This window comes from Tiliqua scincoides, chromosome 3, assembly GCF_035046505.1.
Source record: "Tiliqua scincoides isolate rTilSci1 chromosome 3, rTilSci1.hap2, whole genome shotgun sequence".
NCBI classification, from domain to species: domain Eukaryota; kingdom Metazoa; phylum Chordata; class Lepidosauria; order Squamata; family Scincidae; genus Tiliqua; species Tiliqua scincoides.
This window is the reverse complement of record NC_089823.1, coordinates 112170718-112189889: the sequence shown is the minus strand read 5'-3', so window position 1 is coordinate 112189889 and position 19172 is coordinate 112170718. Positions and strand designations below refer to the sequence as shown.

General features: G+C 41.9%; 1 protein-coding gene across 1 annotated transcript in view; it reads left to right on the top strand.

The window, feature by feature from the left end:
* ABCC4 (ATP binding cassette subfamily C member 4 (PEL blood group)) overlaps positions 1 to 19172 on the top strand; it is a 191298-nt gene that overhangs the window by 112043 nt on the left and 60083 nt on the right. Inside the window, exons 20-22 of the mRNA XM_066621149.1 lie at positions 105 to 184; positions 14054 to 14204; positions 17371 to 17490. Of these exons, the coding sequence (XP_066477246.1) occupies positions 105 to 184; positions 14054 to 14204; positions 17371 to 17490 (351 nt within the window). The remainder of the gene's footprint in view (positions 1 to 104; positions 185 to 14053; positions 14205 to 17370; positions 17491 to 19172) is intronic.

Sequence of the window (19172 nt, the reverse complement as noted above, 5' to 3'; positions counted from 1 at the left end):
CTTTTCTTAACTGGAGAACAAAACTGATAAACTTCACTACTGATAAACTCCTTCAATTTCTTTCAAATCATGTTTTGTGTGTCTGTTTTGTTTTTTTTAAATAGGAAGAATTCTAAATCGTTTCTCCAAAGATATTGGCCACCTGGATGATTTACTTCCATTAACAGCTCTGGATTTCATGCAGGTAATCAAATGGAGACTGTTAAAGCAGTACTTCCCAAACTCCTACAGGGGAGTTGGGAACCAGGTAAGTCTTTGCTGCAGAGATCGCAGCGCTGCCGTTGCTGAGGGGCTTTTTTACTTACCTGGAGGGCAGCACTGGTCTCCTGCAGGGTCCTGGAGGCTCACAGCCCCCACTGATCTCCTCTGCAGCTTGTTTAGAAAGCCCTTATTTCCAATCTAAAGTTACTTCCTGTTTTCAGGGATACACATATCCCTGAAAACTCACCAGTTTTAGGAACCATAGACCACCACCGACCAGTTTGAGAACCACTGTGTTAAAGGATTTAGTGTTGTACTGAAAGTTGTGGTTCTAAGTGCGATGATACCTGGGTTGATATTTTGTCAAGTATTTCAGCTGGGTTTAATGAAAGGCCTTGTTTAAGAAGGGTGTTGTCAAAAACTGAGTACAAGGGGGAAGAAGCAATGAGTAATAAGTGGCAGGTAGGAGTGGCTCCCTGCAGCTTACTATTATGTCAAGGTTTCAGTATGTAGTAGCTACATGCTTGGTAAGTTGCATCTAGTTTGCCTTTGGGCCATTTGGCAAGCCTGTTGCAGTGTTATGAAATATATCCACAGTAAAGAAACAATCAGCTCACATGAAAAGATAGAACCGATTAACCTAATTATGCATGTACTTCCTCAAAGAAGCCAATGTTTACCATACTGTTTTGGATTAAAACAGGTGTGGCTATTTACAAAGAAGAGATTAGCAGTAACAGAGCTGAAAATGTTAGCTGTAATGAGAACAAAAGAGAGAAGTTGTTATAAATACAAAAAAAGGTTGTCTAAGAACAAAAGAAGTGAGTGTCAAGGAAGTAGTGAGGGATTAATTTGTGGCAATGCTCTGGCTTTTCAGTGGATTCCCTGGTAGCACATTTTTTTCAGAAAAGAATGGTGAAAGCAATATATTTTAGTTCATTTTTGTTCTATGAACTTCTTCATAGCTCTTCTTCCAAGGGTATTGGAGTGTTGTGCAAACAACAACATTTTCATTAAAAGCAGTAGCAAAACTGCAATAAAAGAAAACAGTCTGAAAAAGCATCACAGTACTAAAATATGTGTATCAACCACTGTAAACTGTGATGTAGCCTTGTATAGAGGGCCCTCTTGCACCAAGGTCTTTCCATAGCTGAACCTCATATGTTACCTGGGCTGCATTCTTCATGTAGTGGGGGAGCCAGATATGTTCCCTCCTGTCTACCACACTGATCACAATGTATGAAGCAGTTTCCTTGCTGATTCCCATTCGTTTGATTATTGCTTCTTTTTTTGAAGGGAAAGGATTATGTGAATTTGGCTCCCCTACAGTTGGAAATCTGCATGGTGAATACTTGTAATGTATGAAGTGTGTGTGTGTGTGTGTGTGTGTGTGTGTGTGTGTGTGTAAAGAGGGATCCACCTTACATAACAAGTTTCTGTCCTAATATGCCTCCTTTAGCAGAACTTCTTAAAATAGTCATTACCTAAAACAAGACGGCAATGTTGGAATGACAGTTCCAACATATAATGCATATAAAAAAATTCAGCTGGTATCAATCCCTTTAGGCTTAGTAGACTTAGGGCCCAATCTTGAAAACATCCAGTGCCAGCGGTGAGCTGTAGTGCCAGTGCTGGGTGCTGTAAGCATTCTGTAAAGCACGTTTATGGCACAGGGAGAATAGGGAGCACTGGCACTGGACCCAGCGATAGCAGGAGGTGGTGCCACCACCAGGGGTAAGTGAAACCACCGGGTAGCAGTGCGACCTCTGGGGATGAGGGGAACTGGGGTGGGGGTGGAATCAGAAGAGCTCTGCTCTGCCATATTCTGAACTCTGTGTCAGGCTTGTCAGCCTGACATGGAATCTTTCAAGTCTGCACTGGCAAGATAGCTGGCACAGACTTGAGAAGCCCCATTGTGAGGCTTGGAACTTTCCCTGGGAGCAGGGGATGAAAATCCCCTTCTCCCAAGGAGACTCCCAGTGGCTTCCCAGTGCCTGCTGGATACAGTGGTAGCCACTTTGCTGCTGCTGCTTCAGCAGGCACCAGGAAGCATAGGATGGCTAAAGCAGCAAACCCCAAATCTTCAGCATGTTCTCCCCAGAAAAGGTTATCATGTTAAACTTCAGTATTGACAGTCAGCATGGAGATTCAGCATTTTTTTCCTGTGGCTTTCAGTGCTGTACTGGCATGATGGGCGCAGTAATTCTGTTACCAAATTCTGCAATCATTAAGGAAAATGTTGTTCTATGCTACATACACACAAAATATTCGATATTCCTATGTCAGCTAGTGATTTTCTGATCCAGTGACAGCTGAAATATTCAGAATGGAGTTGAATGTGTTAATTTTAATCTAGGTTTTTTAAAAGTACAGATGTGCCTCCTTATCTGCAGGGATTTCATTCCTGAACCCCCTCTTGGATACTGAAAACCACGGATATAGGTCAATGCCCATGCCCGTGGTCCGGGGCCGCCCCCCCCGGGGTCAAGGGAGCTCTGCTCCCCTTGTCTCCAGAGAAGCTTCTGACCACAGCAGAAGCCAAGGCTCAGACCGTCCCCAGCCAGGCTCAGACTGAGCTCTGCAGGTAAAATAACACAACTTCTGTTTTCACTGAGAAACCAGAAGTCATGCTTTTAATGCCTAATAAGGCATTAGGATGCCCAGGATGCCAGAGACATGTGAATGTTTGTTGGTTGTGACGCATTTTCTATCTTACAAGCATCTCTTGCAGGATTTACAACTTGGTAAGTTATTGCAACAGTTGTGAAAACAGGTGCATGTGGCAGATAAGCCGACCAAGTAAGGCACTTGCATTTCAGTAAAACTAACTTTTTGCCATTGGCTAAATGCATTCCTTACATTACCTGCTTTGCCTTGAGACTTGTGGATTTTCCTACAATAAGTAGGGTCAGTGCAAACATAATGCTCACAATCTCAGAGAAGCCCACTGCGGGATCATGTGCGTCCTTCCCAGAATTATGCCTTTTGCGATAAAATTCTGACCCTACCTCCAGTGACCTTAGCCATGGTTGAAGATTACATCTCCACCTGCCTTAATGCTAATCTGGTTTCCTTTAAGTATGTGCAGTACAGCAGGTCTTTCCTATTCTAGAGCAGTGTTTCTCAGGGTTTGTCCTCCGCCGTACCACTTCACATGGTCCACCTACTCGAAGTACCACCAGAAGTGTCTGGCAGTGACATCATTGCCAGTTACTTCTGGGTTGGGAGGCCAGACGTGACATGACGAACACCAGTAAGAGGCTCAGAGTGGATGGGAGGGCTTTTTTGAGTGCGGAAAACCATGCTTCGGAGCCCCCTACCAATGTTTGTTGTGTTGCGTTCCTGGTCTTGCTGCCGGGCAGTAGGTGTCCAGGGGTCCTGCGAGTACTACCAGATGCCAACTCAAGTTCCACCGATGATACCTGTACCTCTAGTTGAGATACACTGTTCTAGAGGTTTCCCATTGGGGCATCATATTGTCCAGTGTTGTAAAGTAGATTGTTGTTCCTGTCTGTGTCTGAAGAAGGTTTTGTATGCACACACATCTCAGGTAGTTCTTTTGTCTAGAATAGATCCTAACCTCAGACCAAGAGGTTCCTGTTTCAAGCCATGGAACCCCTTTCTATGAGGTGCATATTGCATACTGCTGCCTGAGTGGTTTGTTTTGTGTGAGTGGTTTATTCTGGACTTCTGTTGTTTTCTGGTGGTGTGTGAGAAACTTTGGGTTGTTGGGATTGTAGTTATGTGATGTTGCTCGACTTGCGTTGGTTTGGTCCCCGCCCCGTCCTTCACCTCTGTTGATTGTTGGTGGCGCTGATTTAGCTGATGTATGTTCAGTTGAATAGTGAAGGGCTGCTGGTTTATTTATGTCTGGAAAAGCCTAGCTTTGTACAAAGGATAACTGTTATTGAATATGATAAAGATCTTTTGTCACTTGTTTTGTTTGCAGGTGTCTTTTATAAGACATCCTCTAATCCCTTCAGGAAGAAATATTTTCTCCCTCTTAAAAAAGAAAGAAAGAAATCAGTATTAACTAAGTATAAAAGCTCTGAGCCTCTGCCATTGTTGTCAATTCTTTGAGGGACATTTCCCAACAGTCATTGTTCAAATGGTTGTCAGGAGGAATCAAGTGAAACTCAATAAACAATGCAGTAACTGGTTCCTCTCACTTTGTGTGCAGAAGCTTTTCTTGAGAGGATTTGCATTGAAGAAGTGGTCCATTTTCCGAGTTATCGTAGGGTCATTTAGAAGCATTCCAGCCTTTCTACTCTACTAGCACTTGCATATTTCAGTTCTGCACAAATAAACCTGACCTGTCCCGGCCTTGGAAGGCTTCAAGGCATGCACTGGAGGGAAACAAAACTCTGCAAATACCACAGTGTTGCTTTTAAGCGTTTCACAGCTAGCACAAGGATTTTAAGAGAAACAAACTTTGACTCCATAGTCACATTGCTGAGTTATGCTTGAATTTATCATTGTAATTAATATGATTTATCTATGCAAAATTGACATTCCTTAGGTGAACTTTCTCTGTTGCTCTCCCCCCCCCACTTCAATTTTATTAAACTAAAGCGTTCATGTTCACTGCAATCCTAAAAATGTTTTCTCCGCAGTAAAGTTCACTGTATGTAATGGATCTCGCTTTCAGGAAAATATGCACAGGATTGCATTTTTTTCAGAGTAAATTCCACTGAATTGAGTGGTACATGCTTCTAAGTAAACATGCTTAGGTTTGGGCTGTTAGTTTGCAATCAGGTAGAACATTTAGGTTGCTGACAGCTCGAAACAATTTTTTTCAGTTTTATACTGCCCTTCCTCCAAGGAGCGCAGGGTGGTGTACATAGTTTCTCCCTTCCTTTTATCCTCACAACAACCCTGTGAGGTAGGTAAGGCTAAAAGATGGTGAGACTGGTCAAAGGTCATCTAAGAAGCTCCCTGGTTGAGCAGAGATTTGAACCTGGTTCATCCAGGTCTAACTCCCAAACCACTGGACCATCCTGGCTGTGTTCTGTCCTATCCCTAGCCAGCCTGCATAATGCAACAGAAGACATGGTCCTACCTTGAGAAGTTTGTAATCTGGAATAGGTAGAAGGGAGACAACGGTAGAAAGGATGGGGTGTCAGGGTAGTGGCGAAGGATATCATGTTGTTTCATATTATGTGCACTAGATGGGCAATCCAATTCTATCCCAGCTGCTGGCACCACAGTGCACTTACCCTGTCGGGTGGTCCCTTTCCTGCCAGCATGAGAGGCCAGCGCTTGCCCATGCCAGCTTTAGCGCCAGTAGCAACTAATGCTGGGCCATCGTTAAGTGTTTTACAGTACTTGCACAACAACTGTTGCTTAGGTAATGCGTGCAAGAACTGTGCTGCCTGGGCATAGGATTTGGCTGTTAGCTGTAGTGGGCAAAAAGAACTGGGAGGTACTGCCAATAGTTAATCATTTTGAAAAGTATAGGCTTGTAAGTTATGCCTCCTGTTTTATTCTGAGTCTTTCCGTTCCTCCACCTCTTAAATCATTTTCCTTTTTTATTGCATATTGATAAGAAATAAATTAAATTTTTATATTGTTTTGTTTTAGTAATACAGGATGCAGATTCCTTTATCATGTAAGAGCTTTCTAAACCAGAGGAATTAATAGTTTAATTGGTAGGAAATTTGAACTTTTTATCTGCAAACTTTCATTTCTGTTTTTTCTCCCAATGTTGTATTTAAAAAAGAAAGAAGCAGCAGCCCACCTCAGGTTTTGCTTTGTTTCTGGGGGAACATTGTGTGCTATCTGCAGCTGCCCTTGTGAAAAAAAAAGGCCAGTGATTTATTGAAGCAAGCTGAATTGAAAACCCCTTTTTTCTCCCCAAAATCAACAGCTTGACTGAGTTTAAATAACTGACTTTTCATATCCTTTCATCGCACACAAAGGCCTAATCCTGAGACTACTTGAGCCACCAATGTAGGCTGTGGACCAGACCACCGCTGGAAATGTCACTCCCTTCTCACCGCACACAAAAACACATTGACTGCAGCTTTATGAAGTGAAAATGCTGAAGAAAAGGAAAATGCGAGCGAGGTGGCCACAGTCATTTCTTGAAAATAAAAAAGGCTGCTGCATCTGGATATTAAGAACAAAAAGGGCCTAAGACTGTGATAATAGCTTGGGTCACTTGCTTTCATGAGTGCAAATGAGTGGAACTGCCTCTGTTTGTTTCAGTACCACTGACCCTTATATTTTATTGTGTGGAAATGTCAGGGAAAGTGTGTTAGAAGGCATTCCAGCATCTCTTCGCTTCACAATGACATATTGTCATTCTGAGACTCCCAAGTGCCATTTTGTGTTACACTCTCCCCTTTCTGCAGGAATATTTGAAGTAAACGTAGAAGTATGGGTCAATCCCAGATAATTTAATAAATTGAAAAGTGTCAATATTAATTAATTCCATGGTTTGATACAATATATTTTTGTTTCTTTTATCCATTGGGAAGAGATCAGGAGTCCCCTAACGGGAGAGTAAAAATGCTTTGCCAATTACTTGAACATTCTCTCACCCCCCCCCCCCGGGTCACCATTTAGCGTTAGGGAGATTTGGGTTTGAGGACACAATGAATAAGTGGCAGAAAATCTCTCTAGCTTAGGTTCATGAAATGTTGTCCTTTTGGTCTTCTGTGGATCTCCTTTCAGATTGGCTAGTATATTGGGAGTTGCCTTCTGTTGGGTCAAACCTAGCAAATCTGCTGGGTCTATCGAGCTTGGTATTGTTTACACCGACTAGCAGAATTTCTCCAGAGGTTTAGGCAGGGACCTTTTCTAGCCCCAGTAAGAAGATGCAGAGCTGTTTATATACTGCCAGTAGTAGCTCTCTTTTGTATTGTCTGTCTTCCTGTGTTGCATACCCCTCTTGGGACTGTGTGTTCATGGCTTCAGCCCCTGAGAAATGGGGTAAGGTTGGCTGGATAGGATATGAGCAGGATGATAAAAAAAAGAACAGGAGGGGTTGATGGTATGGAGTTTTCAGTTGGGTCCCTTCACACATTGTTTTATAGGTGTTCACCTAAAACTCCCAAGACATGAATACAGCATATATGCACCACACAGGTACTTTCATTGTGGAGAGGGAGTTGACTGTGGCGTTTGTTGGGTGTGCATTCCTGGTTTGCTCCTGAGTAATGTGGGAAGTCACCAAGTGTTGTATGTATCTTTTTTTTTTTTTCCCTTTGCCGAGTAGTATTTTTAAGCATTTTTAAATCCTCCTCTGGGCATGTATTTCTGCTACAACTGTTGTATAGAAAGCTAGTTATCTTCATTCAACTTACATGTATTTGTAAGTATAGTTGATTCAAAACATTATATTTTTACACTATGTTACATGGACATTTATCTACCCCAGTCTTATGAATAATGATGTAAATCAATAAGGTTGTCACCCCTCCCCCCAAATGTAGAAAGGATTATTTTCCTTCATTGTTTGGACATTTCAGAATCTTCTTCTGTATTTGTTGCTTAGTGAAGCGGACACAGGGCCCAATTCAATCCAGCTTTTCAGCATTGATGCAGTCGTTCCAACAGGCTGTCCGCTGCATCCTGCGATGGGGTGGGGCAGTCACAGAGGCATCCTCAAGGTAAGAGAATGTTTGTTACCTTGGGGCTGCATTGCAGCTGCATCGGCACTGGAAAGTTGGATAGGTTTGGGCCTAGAGGAGTGTAATACTTGGGGGGAGATTCATGGGGCCGGAAATGCTCTTCTCCTTTGTGCACTTTTCACAAGTGTTCATAACCATAGTCTTCCCAGTTGCTTGCTGCACTGGTGCCCCCACTTTTTTCTTGAAGGGGCTTCTTCATTATATGATTTCGGCTAATCAGAGATCATATAGTGAGCATGATGAAGAAATGATGCCAGGCAGTAAGTAAGCTATGTGATGGCATCGCTGAGGGCAAATGACACCTCCCATTGTCCTCACCCAGGCAGCCAGGCTGTCTCTCCCTGTGTTGTTGTATTATGCTGCTGATTTTATTACACATTACATTGTTTTCCTCCAGGCATTGAAGAGCAAAGTGCTTTTCAATTTTTACCTTAGTCATCCTCACACCCACCATCCTGTGAGGTCACCGCAGATGAAAACCTTTAACAGAGAGCCAATTTCCCATATAGGATATACAATGTTAATAGAATGACATTTGTGGGTGTGTATTTTTGAGTACTCCAATGACCTTGTGGATGTAGACAAGTTGCTTTGGAAGCAATTATTCATGTGCATTTTCTGAGTCCAGTTTATGAGCAAGATTCTGGATTCATGTCTGTTCCTCCAGAATAATTTTACTAGGGATAAATTAGGTAGATTCCAGTACAATTTTTGATCTGGGTTATAGGATTACTTCAGAAGTAATTCTGTGTAGTAATTCATACTCTCTGTCCGAAGCAGCCTGTTGAAACCACAGCTGAGATGGGAAACTTGAGAGATCTGGATCCAAATCACAATGAGCTCTTTATAAATCCACACAGTATCTCCTATATCAGGGGTGACATCATTGAGCAGGAAGTAATGTCATTAAGCAGATGATAGCCAGAAAAACACTTTAGTCTCACATAGAAGTTTATTAATTGTCAAGGGCAGAAGAAAAAATATGCAAACTTTTCAAAACCCAATTATCATGCTGGGAGAGCCCAATTATCACGCAGACTGAACTTTCAACTGTGTCACTTCTGCTGAAGCATCATTATACAGCCCAGCAACTGAGACTTGGCTGGTGAGGCATCACTTCTCAGAGAAGTGCTGCTGCTGAAAGGGTGTCCCTTATGATAATTGGGCCCTCCAGTACCTCAGCAGTATCTCCCTCTCTCACTCCTTGTGATCTGTCTCTTCCCCATATCGTTCCTTACCTTCTCTCCTTCTGTTTCTCCCTCCAGAGCCTGAGCTGAAGCAGCACCAGATTATGAGCTTCCATGGGCCGTATCTAGCCCACAGGTCTTATGTTTGACATCCCTGTCCTTGATGGTCCTTTGGCAGGCTTCTGAATAAAGCATTTCTCTTAGTTTTAAATAAAAAAAAGGCAACACTACAAGGTAAAACATTTGGGCCCTGCTAGATTGGATCAGATGCATCTAATCTTACATCCACTTTCCAACAGTGGCCAGCGACATACTTCCAGGCAGCTGACAAGCAAGGCATGACAGCAGCATCCTTCTCCTGTTGTTGGACCCTAGCATCTGATACTTAGATATATAATACCTGAACCATGAAGTTTTCATTTAGTTGCCAATGACTATTAGCCAGAGCTAATAGTGACATCAATTAAATGGAAGCACAGACTAGCATATGTAGTAAGTTCATGGCAATTCATGAAAATTTCAGACCAAACAGTATAGGACTCCTCTGTCTCAAATTGTATTTTCCTAAACAACTTTGCTGCCATCTCAAATGCTGAAGCCTCAGCCAAGCAATAGATAATCTCCTGATAGTTTTTTCCGTACTATCAGGAGTGAATTACGATATTTGAGCAAGTAAGAGTGAAAAATAGCTCCTACCAGTGGTTAGACTTGGTGGCTGCCCAAGCCTACAATCAGTACAGTAGTCCACACTGACTCACTTCACCAAGTCAAAGTCTAGGGCTGGGTTTGAGTCTGTGAAGCCATTTAGCTAGCTGAGGTATTTTCAGGAGCAAAAATAGCAAGTGGAAAAGTATTCAGTCCTGTCTGTGTGTTCCCCATCAGTCCTTCATTTTAAATTAGTTTACTCTACTGTATACTTTGTGCAGTGCATCCTGTGTTCTAAGATACAGGTGGTGGTGGGGTTGTCATGTTGAAGCATGAAAGCATGAAGCAACACCAAAGCATGAAGACTTCTGTGCATTTACAGTGCAGTATATACAACTTTATTCTTCAGCATACTGCGGTTCTGCTTCAACTACTTTGCCTAGTCTTTTGCCTCAACCTAGTATGTTGTCTATTTGCATTTAACAAAGACTTCAGAAAGACCTCTGTATTCTCTGCTATTCTGCCTTTTGCTCAATGCTGTTTTACCTGTATTCTAATTTTCCTTTTACTAAGGAGTGCATAAGAAAAATGTATCCTATCAAAGCAATTTAAAAAATATATATATATCTTGCCTCCATTGTAAAGCAGTTTCCTGAACGGGGAGGGGGGAATCAGAAGAGGGAGAAAAGATCAAGCAAGGTCATTAACATTTGTAACACCTTCTCGGCTGCTACAAATCTTTTAATTCTCCTGTCAGTCATAGAGTGTAACAATCCTGTTCTAAATGGTGATAAGTATAAATCTTCTAGATTGCCTTAAACTACTGATATATCATAGATATGACTTATGTACTTACAAACAAAGGTTTTTTCTGCTTGGCAAAAAAAGAGGCTGAAGATTTCACTTTCTGATTCAACAGGGGGGAAAAAATCTTTAAGCATAATTTGAATTGCCAGGGTATGTTTACCCTTATTTATGCAACTTGCAGCATAAATATGCATAAATGAGCTCAACAAATCTGGGAACATTATCTCTGGTTTAAAAAAAAAAACCTCTTTAAAATTTGCTTCTAGTTTTATGTGTACATCTTGTATGGATTTAAGAACTATTTCCAGTGCTTTTCTTGAGTTTTAAAAGTGTTAAGACTGGCTGAGAGACAAACCCTCTAGTCAATTCAGGAGTAGCACTGATAGCAGCAAAGATTGCTTTGCCAGCCATGAAGATAACATATTGAATGGGAAATGATGTAGGGTTTTCTTGAGGATAGTGAAGGGGTGCAGATGTTCATGTTCTGAGCAGTCCTGTAAATAACACTTGTTGGGACTCTCATGGGGAGTGTCTATCTATCTGTCTACCAGCTGACATACATGCAAGGAGACCCATTGCCAGGTTTGGGGCTTTCCTCAGGCGTATGGGACAAAATTCAGCATCTCAGAGGGACAAAAGTTGGAACCAGCAGAGACTCCTGGCAGTCTCCCAGAACCTGTTGGATACAGTGGTAGCTGCTTTGGCCTTTCTGCTCCAACAGGTGCCAGGAAGTATAGGATTGGGCTATAATATACCTCTTTTCTCCAGATACTAAACATGGCGCCCAAAGTGGTTTACAGCTCAAAAATTTTCCAGAGGGCCAGGCAGGAAAGCTTTCATAGATATGGAGAGTTGATTTTCAAAACTTGTTGAGATTTATTATTTTGTACCGCTTGAAATTCCTGTACTCATTTTGCCTGACACAACCTTCAAGATTTGCCTCAGGTTTGATTTAGGTGAAATTCATGGTGAAAGGAGAGGACATTATTCTGTTTTGGAAAAACTATTTTAAGACAGCCCTTCAGCTTCCCGGGCCTTGTTAACTGCAGCACCGCAAGAAGCTTCCATCTGTTTTCCAAGGATGCTGTTCAATCAGGTTAAAGAGCTGTTGGGAAATCAGGAAATTGGATCTTTTTTTCTTTTTTTTTTAAATGCTTGGCACATTCCTGTGTCTGCCTTTGGGACTACTTCATTAAGAATTCATTTGTATGCAAGTCTCGTTTTCCAAGATACATGCACATTAGAGTGATCCACCCTATCGTAAACTTTGATAATAAGGTGGTGCAATCTTACCTGAAATTCCTTTCAAAAATAGGGTCAGGCTTCCACTTTAGTAACCCTAGCAGTTTTTCACCACCTCTTTTTTGTCTTATCCTGGAAAGACTTTCGTTGTATGCGCTTCCACATTAATGGTGTTACTTTCCCTTTGAAGCACTTGCTTCTAAATGCTACAGCTTATCTTGGTTAGAATCCCAAGCCTGGTCTTCCCCCCCCCCCACTTTTTAAAAGGACACTTTTGTTTTATAAACTTTTCCTCCGAAAATCTCCATAGTCATTTTCTTCAGGTGTGCATCGGATATAAGGGAAGTCTTCATGCTGGTGAAGAAAATTTCACCAAGGGATGGGGTAATTTACCAAGTAGCTACTGGCAGGGCCAGTCTAAGACCTCCCAGTGCATGAGACAATGTGCAAGATTCTGCCCTCCCCTTACCTGGTGTTATGTTAGCCTTTGCTTCCTGAATTAGAAAAAGAAGAGGAGGACAAAGGAGAAGAGAACGTATAGGGGAGAGGAGAGTGGTGAACTGGAGTATTGAGAAGAACTCCTCCTCCTTTCTGTCACTTTGGCTCCATCCCACTCTTCCTTTTCCAGTCTGAGGAGGAGGAAGTGGAGGTGAGTGGTTGGATAGAAATGGGAGCTTCTTCCAATCTGCTGCCTAGGGCTGCCTTCTCAGAAAGCCTCGTGATTGGGCTGGCCCTATGTAATGGCCTGAGTTGCAAAGTCTTGAAGCTGTGATGGGGCAGCAAAGAGGTGAAGAGAAACCTCTGAGAAAGTATAATGGAGGCAAAACCTCAGATAAGGCTTGAGAGGCTGGCACTGTGGGCATGCAAAGGAAGATCTAGAGGACTTGAGACAATGGGCCAAGGGACCAGTAGCACACATGATTGGTAAGTCCCATGTCTTGACATAGACAGAATTTTGTTGCTTGTGGCTTCTACTTACACTGCAGCATTGTGACTTGACAAGCCTACTGAGACAATGAGGACCAGCAAGTCATGGAGGAAAGAGTGAAGGTTATTGACATAAATTATCCCATTTGGTTCTTTAACTGCAGACTTCTAAAACTCTTTATATAGTTTTTTATTGTTCAAAGTACTTCACCACAACTTCTGTAAGAACGTTTTAAGACGGGTAATATCCTCAAATTACAGATGGGGGGATGATAAGCTGAGGGTGGATGGCTTGCCTAAAATCATCTAGCCCATTTAGATTATCCACCCAGTGAGATGATTGATGATAATGGGCATTTGTACAGCGCGTTTCTGCCGTGGTCTTCACATGTATTATCTTGATGTAATTAATCCTTGCAACAGCCTCATAAGTAATATAGCAGTGAGTAAGAAAGTGAACTACAAATCTGGATTACCCCAGTTCAAATCTCACCATAACTACAAACTCATTAAGTGGCCTCATGCAACCCATTCCATCTCGGTTTCAACTCATGAGCTGCAATATAGGGATAATAATATTTACCTCACGGCTGTGGTTCCCAAAGTGTGAGCCGTGACTCCCCAGGGAGCCACAAGCCGGGGAGAAACAAGCCAGGGGAGCCATGGAATCCTTGTTGGTTCGTAACATGGGAATGACTTACCGGGTGGTGGGGAGTCCTCTTCTGAGTCACATCAGGCCAACAACCCACTCTACTGGCCTCTGAAGGCCTCAGAATAGCCCACAGAAGCCTTGGAAAGCCACTTCCAGTTTCCAGAAGTAAACTGGAAGTGGCGTTCTGAAAACCAGAAGTGGTTTTCCAAAGCTTCTGTGGGTCATTCTGAGACCCACAGAGGCCACTAGTGGGTTGCTGGCCTGTCGTGACCCAGGCCTCCCCACCACCCTGTTGAGTCATTTGGCTTCTAGAATGGCTCCCATTTAGTTTCTAGAATGGCTCCTATTTGAAGCCCAACCAGAGTAAGCGTGGGTAGGAGGGCCAAGGTCATGACTTGCACTTCATCAGTGGGTTGCCACTCACAGTTTGGGAAACACTGTCCTATACTATACCTGTTCTTAGTGTAGAAAAAATGGAACGTGTTGTGAGAATAATCCATTGACCTTAGCTACTACCATTTGTGGCAAATGAACACTTAAATGCCAAAATATATGCTTTGTAAAATTTTCTGTTTACATATGATTTGGAAAACATTTTGGTTTAATGTGTTCATTGTAAACACATCATAAGTGGAAGGTGAAGACTTGTAAGCTCCTCAGTGTTTTGCTTTTTAAAAAAACTACAAAATTACAAATTTTTATTAAATGGTTTTGCAGTTTAAGAAATAATTACTCTCTTTATGACTTTCTTGTTGCAGACTTTGCTTCAGATTTGTGGCGTGGTTGCAGTAGCGGTTGCAGTGATTCCTTGGATTCTCATCCCTTTAGTTCCACTTTTCATTCTTTTCATCTTTCTCCGTCGGTATTTCTTGGCTACATCAAGAGATATTAAACGTCTGGAGTCTACAAGTAATGTGTTTTTGATATGGCTTGATTTGGATAGAATATGGCTTGATTTGGATAGAATTTAGTGGGATGTTGAAATATTACTGTGAAATACCAGGGCTGTATTAGTTACCCTTGTTCTTTGCAAACTGTGTCTTCATGTCTTTGAAGTCATGATCATCATATTTTTGTTGTTCAAGCAATGACAGTATGTGTTAGTCATTTAAAACTCCACTGTGGAGCATAGTGCAAACATAATGCTGTTGATCTCTCAGTTATTGATCCATTCAGATGCAGGCAAAGCCAGGATTCAGTCCTGGTTTTGTGTGATGCCCCCTAGTTTTGAGGACATGTCTTTCCCTATCCCTTCATGATTCTGCTTTTATCTGTGGTTTAGAAGAAACTAGAATAAGTTGTGATATCTGAACCTGCCAATCCTGACTCAAGATAAGAAATCTTAGTTTGCATTAACCAGTTTTGGCATAGATAAAAAGTCAATCTTTGGTTCAGATTGTAATTTTGAAATTGTGGTTAGAATAAACCAGGATTGGCAGGTTAAGGTATCACGGCTGATCCTAGCTTCTTCTAAACCAGGGGTGTCAAACATAAGGCCCGGGGGCCAGATGCGGCCCCCAGAAGCTTTTTATCCGGCCCTCAGGCTCTCAGCTGCTGAAGTGTTACCGCTGAAACGGCAGCCCACATGAAAATTGGGCTTTCCCAAATCCTGAAATATGATCAAGATTTGTGTATTTTCTCTTATGTCATTTGCAGTTAATGAGTTTCTGAATGAGAACAAGTTCTGGCTTCTGGCCATTAGCTGCTTAATGACATCACTTCCGGCCCTCAGCAGGAGCCCTGAACACTAACTTTGGCCCTCTGTATGAAATGAGTTTGACACCCCTTTTCTAAACCATAGTTGTGAGTAGAATGATATGGGGAAAGGAGGGGGAGGAGACAGTTTGCATTTGTAAGTCTAGGGGTCATTGTATGAATCTAGGATTGAATCCAGGATTTAAAACTAGATTTTGATGGGTTTGCAAATCCTGGCTAATATTAACAATGGCTAGCATTGTCAATATAACAAGGAAGGTGAAGGTATCCCAAGACTTCTTCCCAGTCTCTAAACCACAGTTAAAAAATTGATATGCCTTGCTGGTTATATTTGATTATAACACTAGTTATGTTGGTTATGCTTGAGCAAAGATTTCAGTTCAGGTGTCCCAGGTCTGATTAAAAAAAAGATTTGCTATACTACAATGGCTAATTGGTATTTAAAGGATTTGTTGAACCAGTGCCTTCCTAGGTTAAAGTTACCGTATGAGAAACATGTAGTCTTGGAGATGTGCCTTGTACAGGCCTTGAAGTTGTTTTAGGCTTTGCTTCACTGTTTCTCATCAGGTAGTCATAATTCAAAATCAAAAATTTTAGTCTTTGAAAAACATTAGAAAACAGCGCTCTTGGGTCTTCAACGGCAAGATTATTCAACAGGTCAAAACCTTTAAATATTTGGGCTTCCATCATAGTTTATCCTGGGCTTCCAGGATAAGCCCATAGTTTATGGGCTTCCATAAACTTCCATCATAGTTTATCCTGGGTTCCGCAGCGCATAGTCGCTCTCAAATCTGCTAGATTATCCCTACAGGGTATCTTGCGTTTTTTCTACGCAAGGGGAAATTCCTATATTCCTGCAGCCCTGCATATCTTCAAAGCCAAAGTCGTGGCCCAATTATTTTATGGGATACCAATCTGGATTGCCGCTTTTAATAAGGAAATGGAAAGAGTACTCTCAATTTTTCTTTATAAGATTTTTGGTTTACCCCATTGTGTCGCTTACACTGCACTTTGCTTAGAAGAAAGACTACAGAGATTTGAATGTATAGTCTGGTGCAGATTCATTAGTTTTTGGTTAAGTATCTGTTTTAACAGGGGAAATTACTCACTGATTCAGGACTTGCTTTCTGATTCTTGGACTTACTCGGGCTATATTCACCTTTTTAGTAAGCTACGATTGATTGGTATACCGGTGAACCTGGTGGGTAATGATTCCTTGATGCGGGCTAGAAAGACCATTATTTCTAGACTGAGAGATATTGAATACCAGGGACTCCTTGCTGAGACAAACAAAACCAACTCACCTTTGTTTTTTTTAGATTTTTTCCCCTCCTGGCCAGTGTTCTAGATTTTTATATATTTTAGATAATCCTTTACTCTGTCGTGTTTTCACGCTCACCAGATGTAATGTGTTCCCTTCTCGGGAACTGGATCTGAAATTTAATAAAACCATGCAACAGCTATCGACATGTCCCTGTGAGCTGGGATACAGGGAATCTCTGACCCACACAGTGCTCCAGTGCCCACTTTACAAGAAGTCTAGATCTATGCATTTGGACCTGTTTTTTGCCAATCACTCCGACTGTCATGTGAATTGAAACTACAGATACTACTTACAAATGGAAAAATAGTAAAACCAATGGCGGATTTTTAATATGATATTTTAACCAAATGTAAAATGGAGGGAAATCCTATATAATCTACATTTATTTCTGTTATGATGACCTGCTTGAATGCAACTTCTTGTGTAAGCTGCTCAGGCAACTGTTAAGTTTTATACCTAATGAAGGTCGATTGTGATTGAGGTAGTCATAATTGTGCAGCATAGCACAGCTGAAGAACAAAGACCAAACCCTCATAGTTCCAGTTCCTTCCAAATGTATTTCCATCTGGTATCTGATATCCAGCAATTTGTTCCCACCTAGCCCACAACCTTGGCCTGCTCAATCTCTGTCTCCTACAGCTAAATAAGCAAGGAAACTCCGAAACCTCTGCCAGCCCTTGTTTCTGCTTTTCCCTTTTCTACTGAAAGATGTACATGCAGTAAGCTGCAGGCCATCCAGATTTCTCTGATATAATTCTCACATCAAGCCCCATAAACTCTGCATTTTGATGATGTAAATTTTATGAATTATGTGAACTTATATTGGTCTGAGTAGCATACTTTTGATAATTCTGAGTAACAGAAGAGCTTGTTAATAAGAACATGATTGGTGCAATCTTGAAGGAAAACTCTCTCTGGTTGAAAATTGAATAAGAATACCATGTATCTATTCAGATAACTAGTAATAGGGTTATAGGTCAGTGTAGCCAAATGGTATTCCAGAGATATGATATTCCCAAAATCTCTATCTTGCAGCTCGAAGCCCGGTGTTCTCTCATTTGTCATCATCCCTCCAAGGACTTTGGACTATTCGGGCTTTTAAAGCAGAGCAACGATTCCAAGAATTATTTGATGCTCACCAAGACCTTCACTCAGGTTTGTAAATATTTGCCTCATAAACAGCTGGTGGAGCCAGTTCAGCACAGTCAAATGTTGATGCTTCTCTTGGACTATGTGACTTTGAGATGCAGATGAAGATATATACAGGGGGTCCCCATATCCGTGAAATCCATGGATCGGATCCATCTGGCCCCCCACGTGCGCCCCTCTGGAGGCAAGGGGAGCAGAGCTTCCCTTGCTTCCGGAGGGTCCTCGGAGCCCAGCAGTTAAAAAAAAAAAAAAGCAAAAAAGCAACTTCCCATATGCAACTTTCTCAGTGAAACTGGAAGTGATATTTTTAAATGCCTTATAAGGCATTAGGAGCTGTTAGGATATTTTTAAATGCCTTATAAGGCATTAGGAGCATTAGGAGCCCCTGGGTCAGAGGCTTCTGAGGCTTCCCCGGGCCTCCCTAAGGCATTAAAAATGTGTCTTCCAGTTACACAGAGAAACCAGAAGTCACTTTCTTTACTATCAGGCTCAGTCGGAGCCTGGCAGAGGCCACAGGTGGACACCTGCAGCCCCTGGTGGGCTCATAAGACCCTCTGGAGGGTGGGGGGAGGTGTTCAGATGGTTTCACATGGTTCATGGTTTTACTTAACCATGGGAGGTTCTGGAACGGAATGCCTGCGGATACAGGGGCACGCCTGTATGCTTAGAGTTCCCCCAATTATAAGGGGGAAATACCATCCTGTATGTGGAAAGTTAGCTTATCAGAGAGAAGGAACGTGCTTAGTGTTTTTCCTCAACATTTTGTTGTTTTTCTGCATGCAGGTAGAGTTTTTTATTCCACATGGGAGCAATCAAGCTTGCAACTCATCATTTGCAGCCTAAAGTAATATAGGCAAGAAAATGCATTGATGTTTGGTTGTGCTGTTTATATAAATTGGCCTTCGTGTCTCTTCAGATTAGGTTGCATTTCCAGAACCATTGTGCTGGTCCAGGTTTGTTCCACCTTTCTGAAGTCATGCAGTTCACTCTAGATTCTAATGCTAGGGTTCTCCAAATGTAAGCTGTGTGCACAAATAAATTCCTTCAACCTGATTGGGACTGAAGAGGAACTTGGATTTTCTTTCCCTCCTCAGTGTTTTAACATACAGAAGTGTGCTATCAGTGGATGCTAGTGGTTATGAATCATCCATCCATCCAATCCAATCTATTGCAAATCTCTTTTCAGTCCTTGGAATCCCTTTTTATGGGCCTTACAGTTTGTCATGCACCCATAAAGCTTGCACTATAGTTCCTGTCTTGTGCCAGGAACAGGATCAAGTTCTTTGTTTTGACTAATTTATGTTTGAGGATGCTGGATGACTTTTTGTTGAATTGGGAACAAAGTTTGAGAACCCTCTCTCTAGCACAGTTCAGAACCTAGTCATACCTGTATAAGGGAAGGGGATGCTCACCACTCGGTGGCTAGCAATTTTACCGTCACCCTGTGAACCTCCATTTCACCCTTTGTACTGAGGTTAAACTGGGACAGTAATTGTTGCTGCCACCACCACCCAAAACCAAGGGAAGTGTAGACAGAAAGGGGCCATCTTGGGGAACCCTCTCTTCCAGAATAACAGAGAGTGTGTGGTCTAGAAAGAAAGGGTAACCAGCAACTCCTAAGTGAACTGACACTAAGCAGGTACAACAGTAAGATAAAAAGAGTTTATTAAAAGAATAAAAGCTTCAGA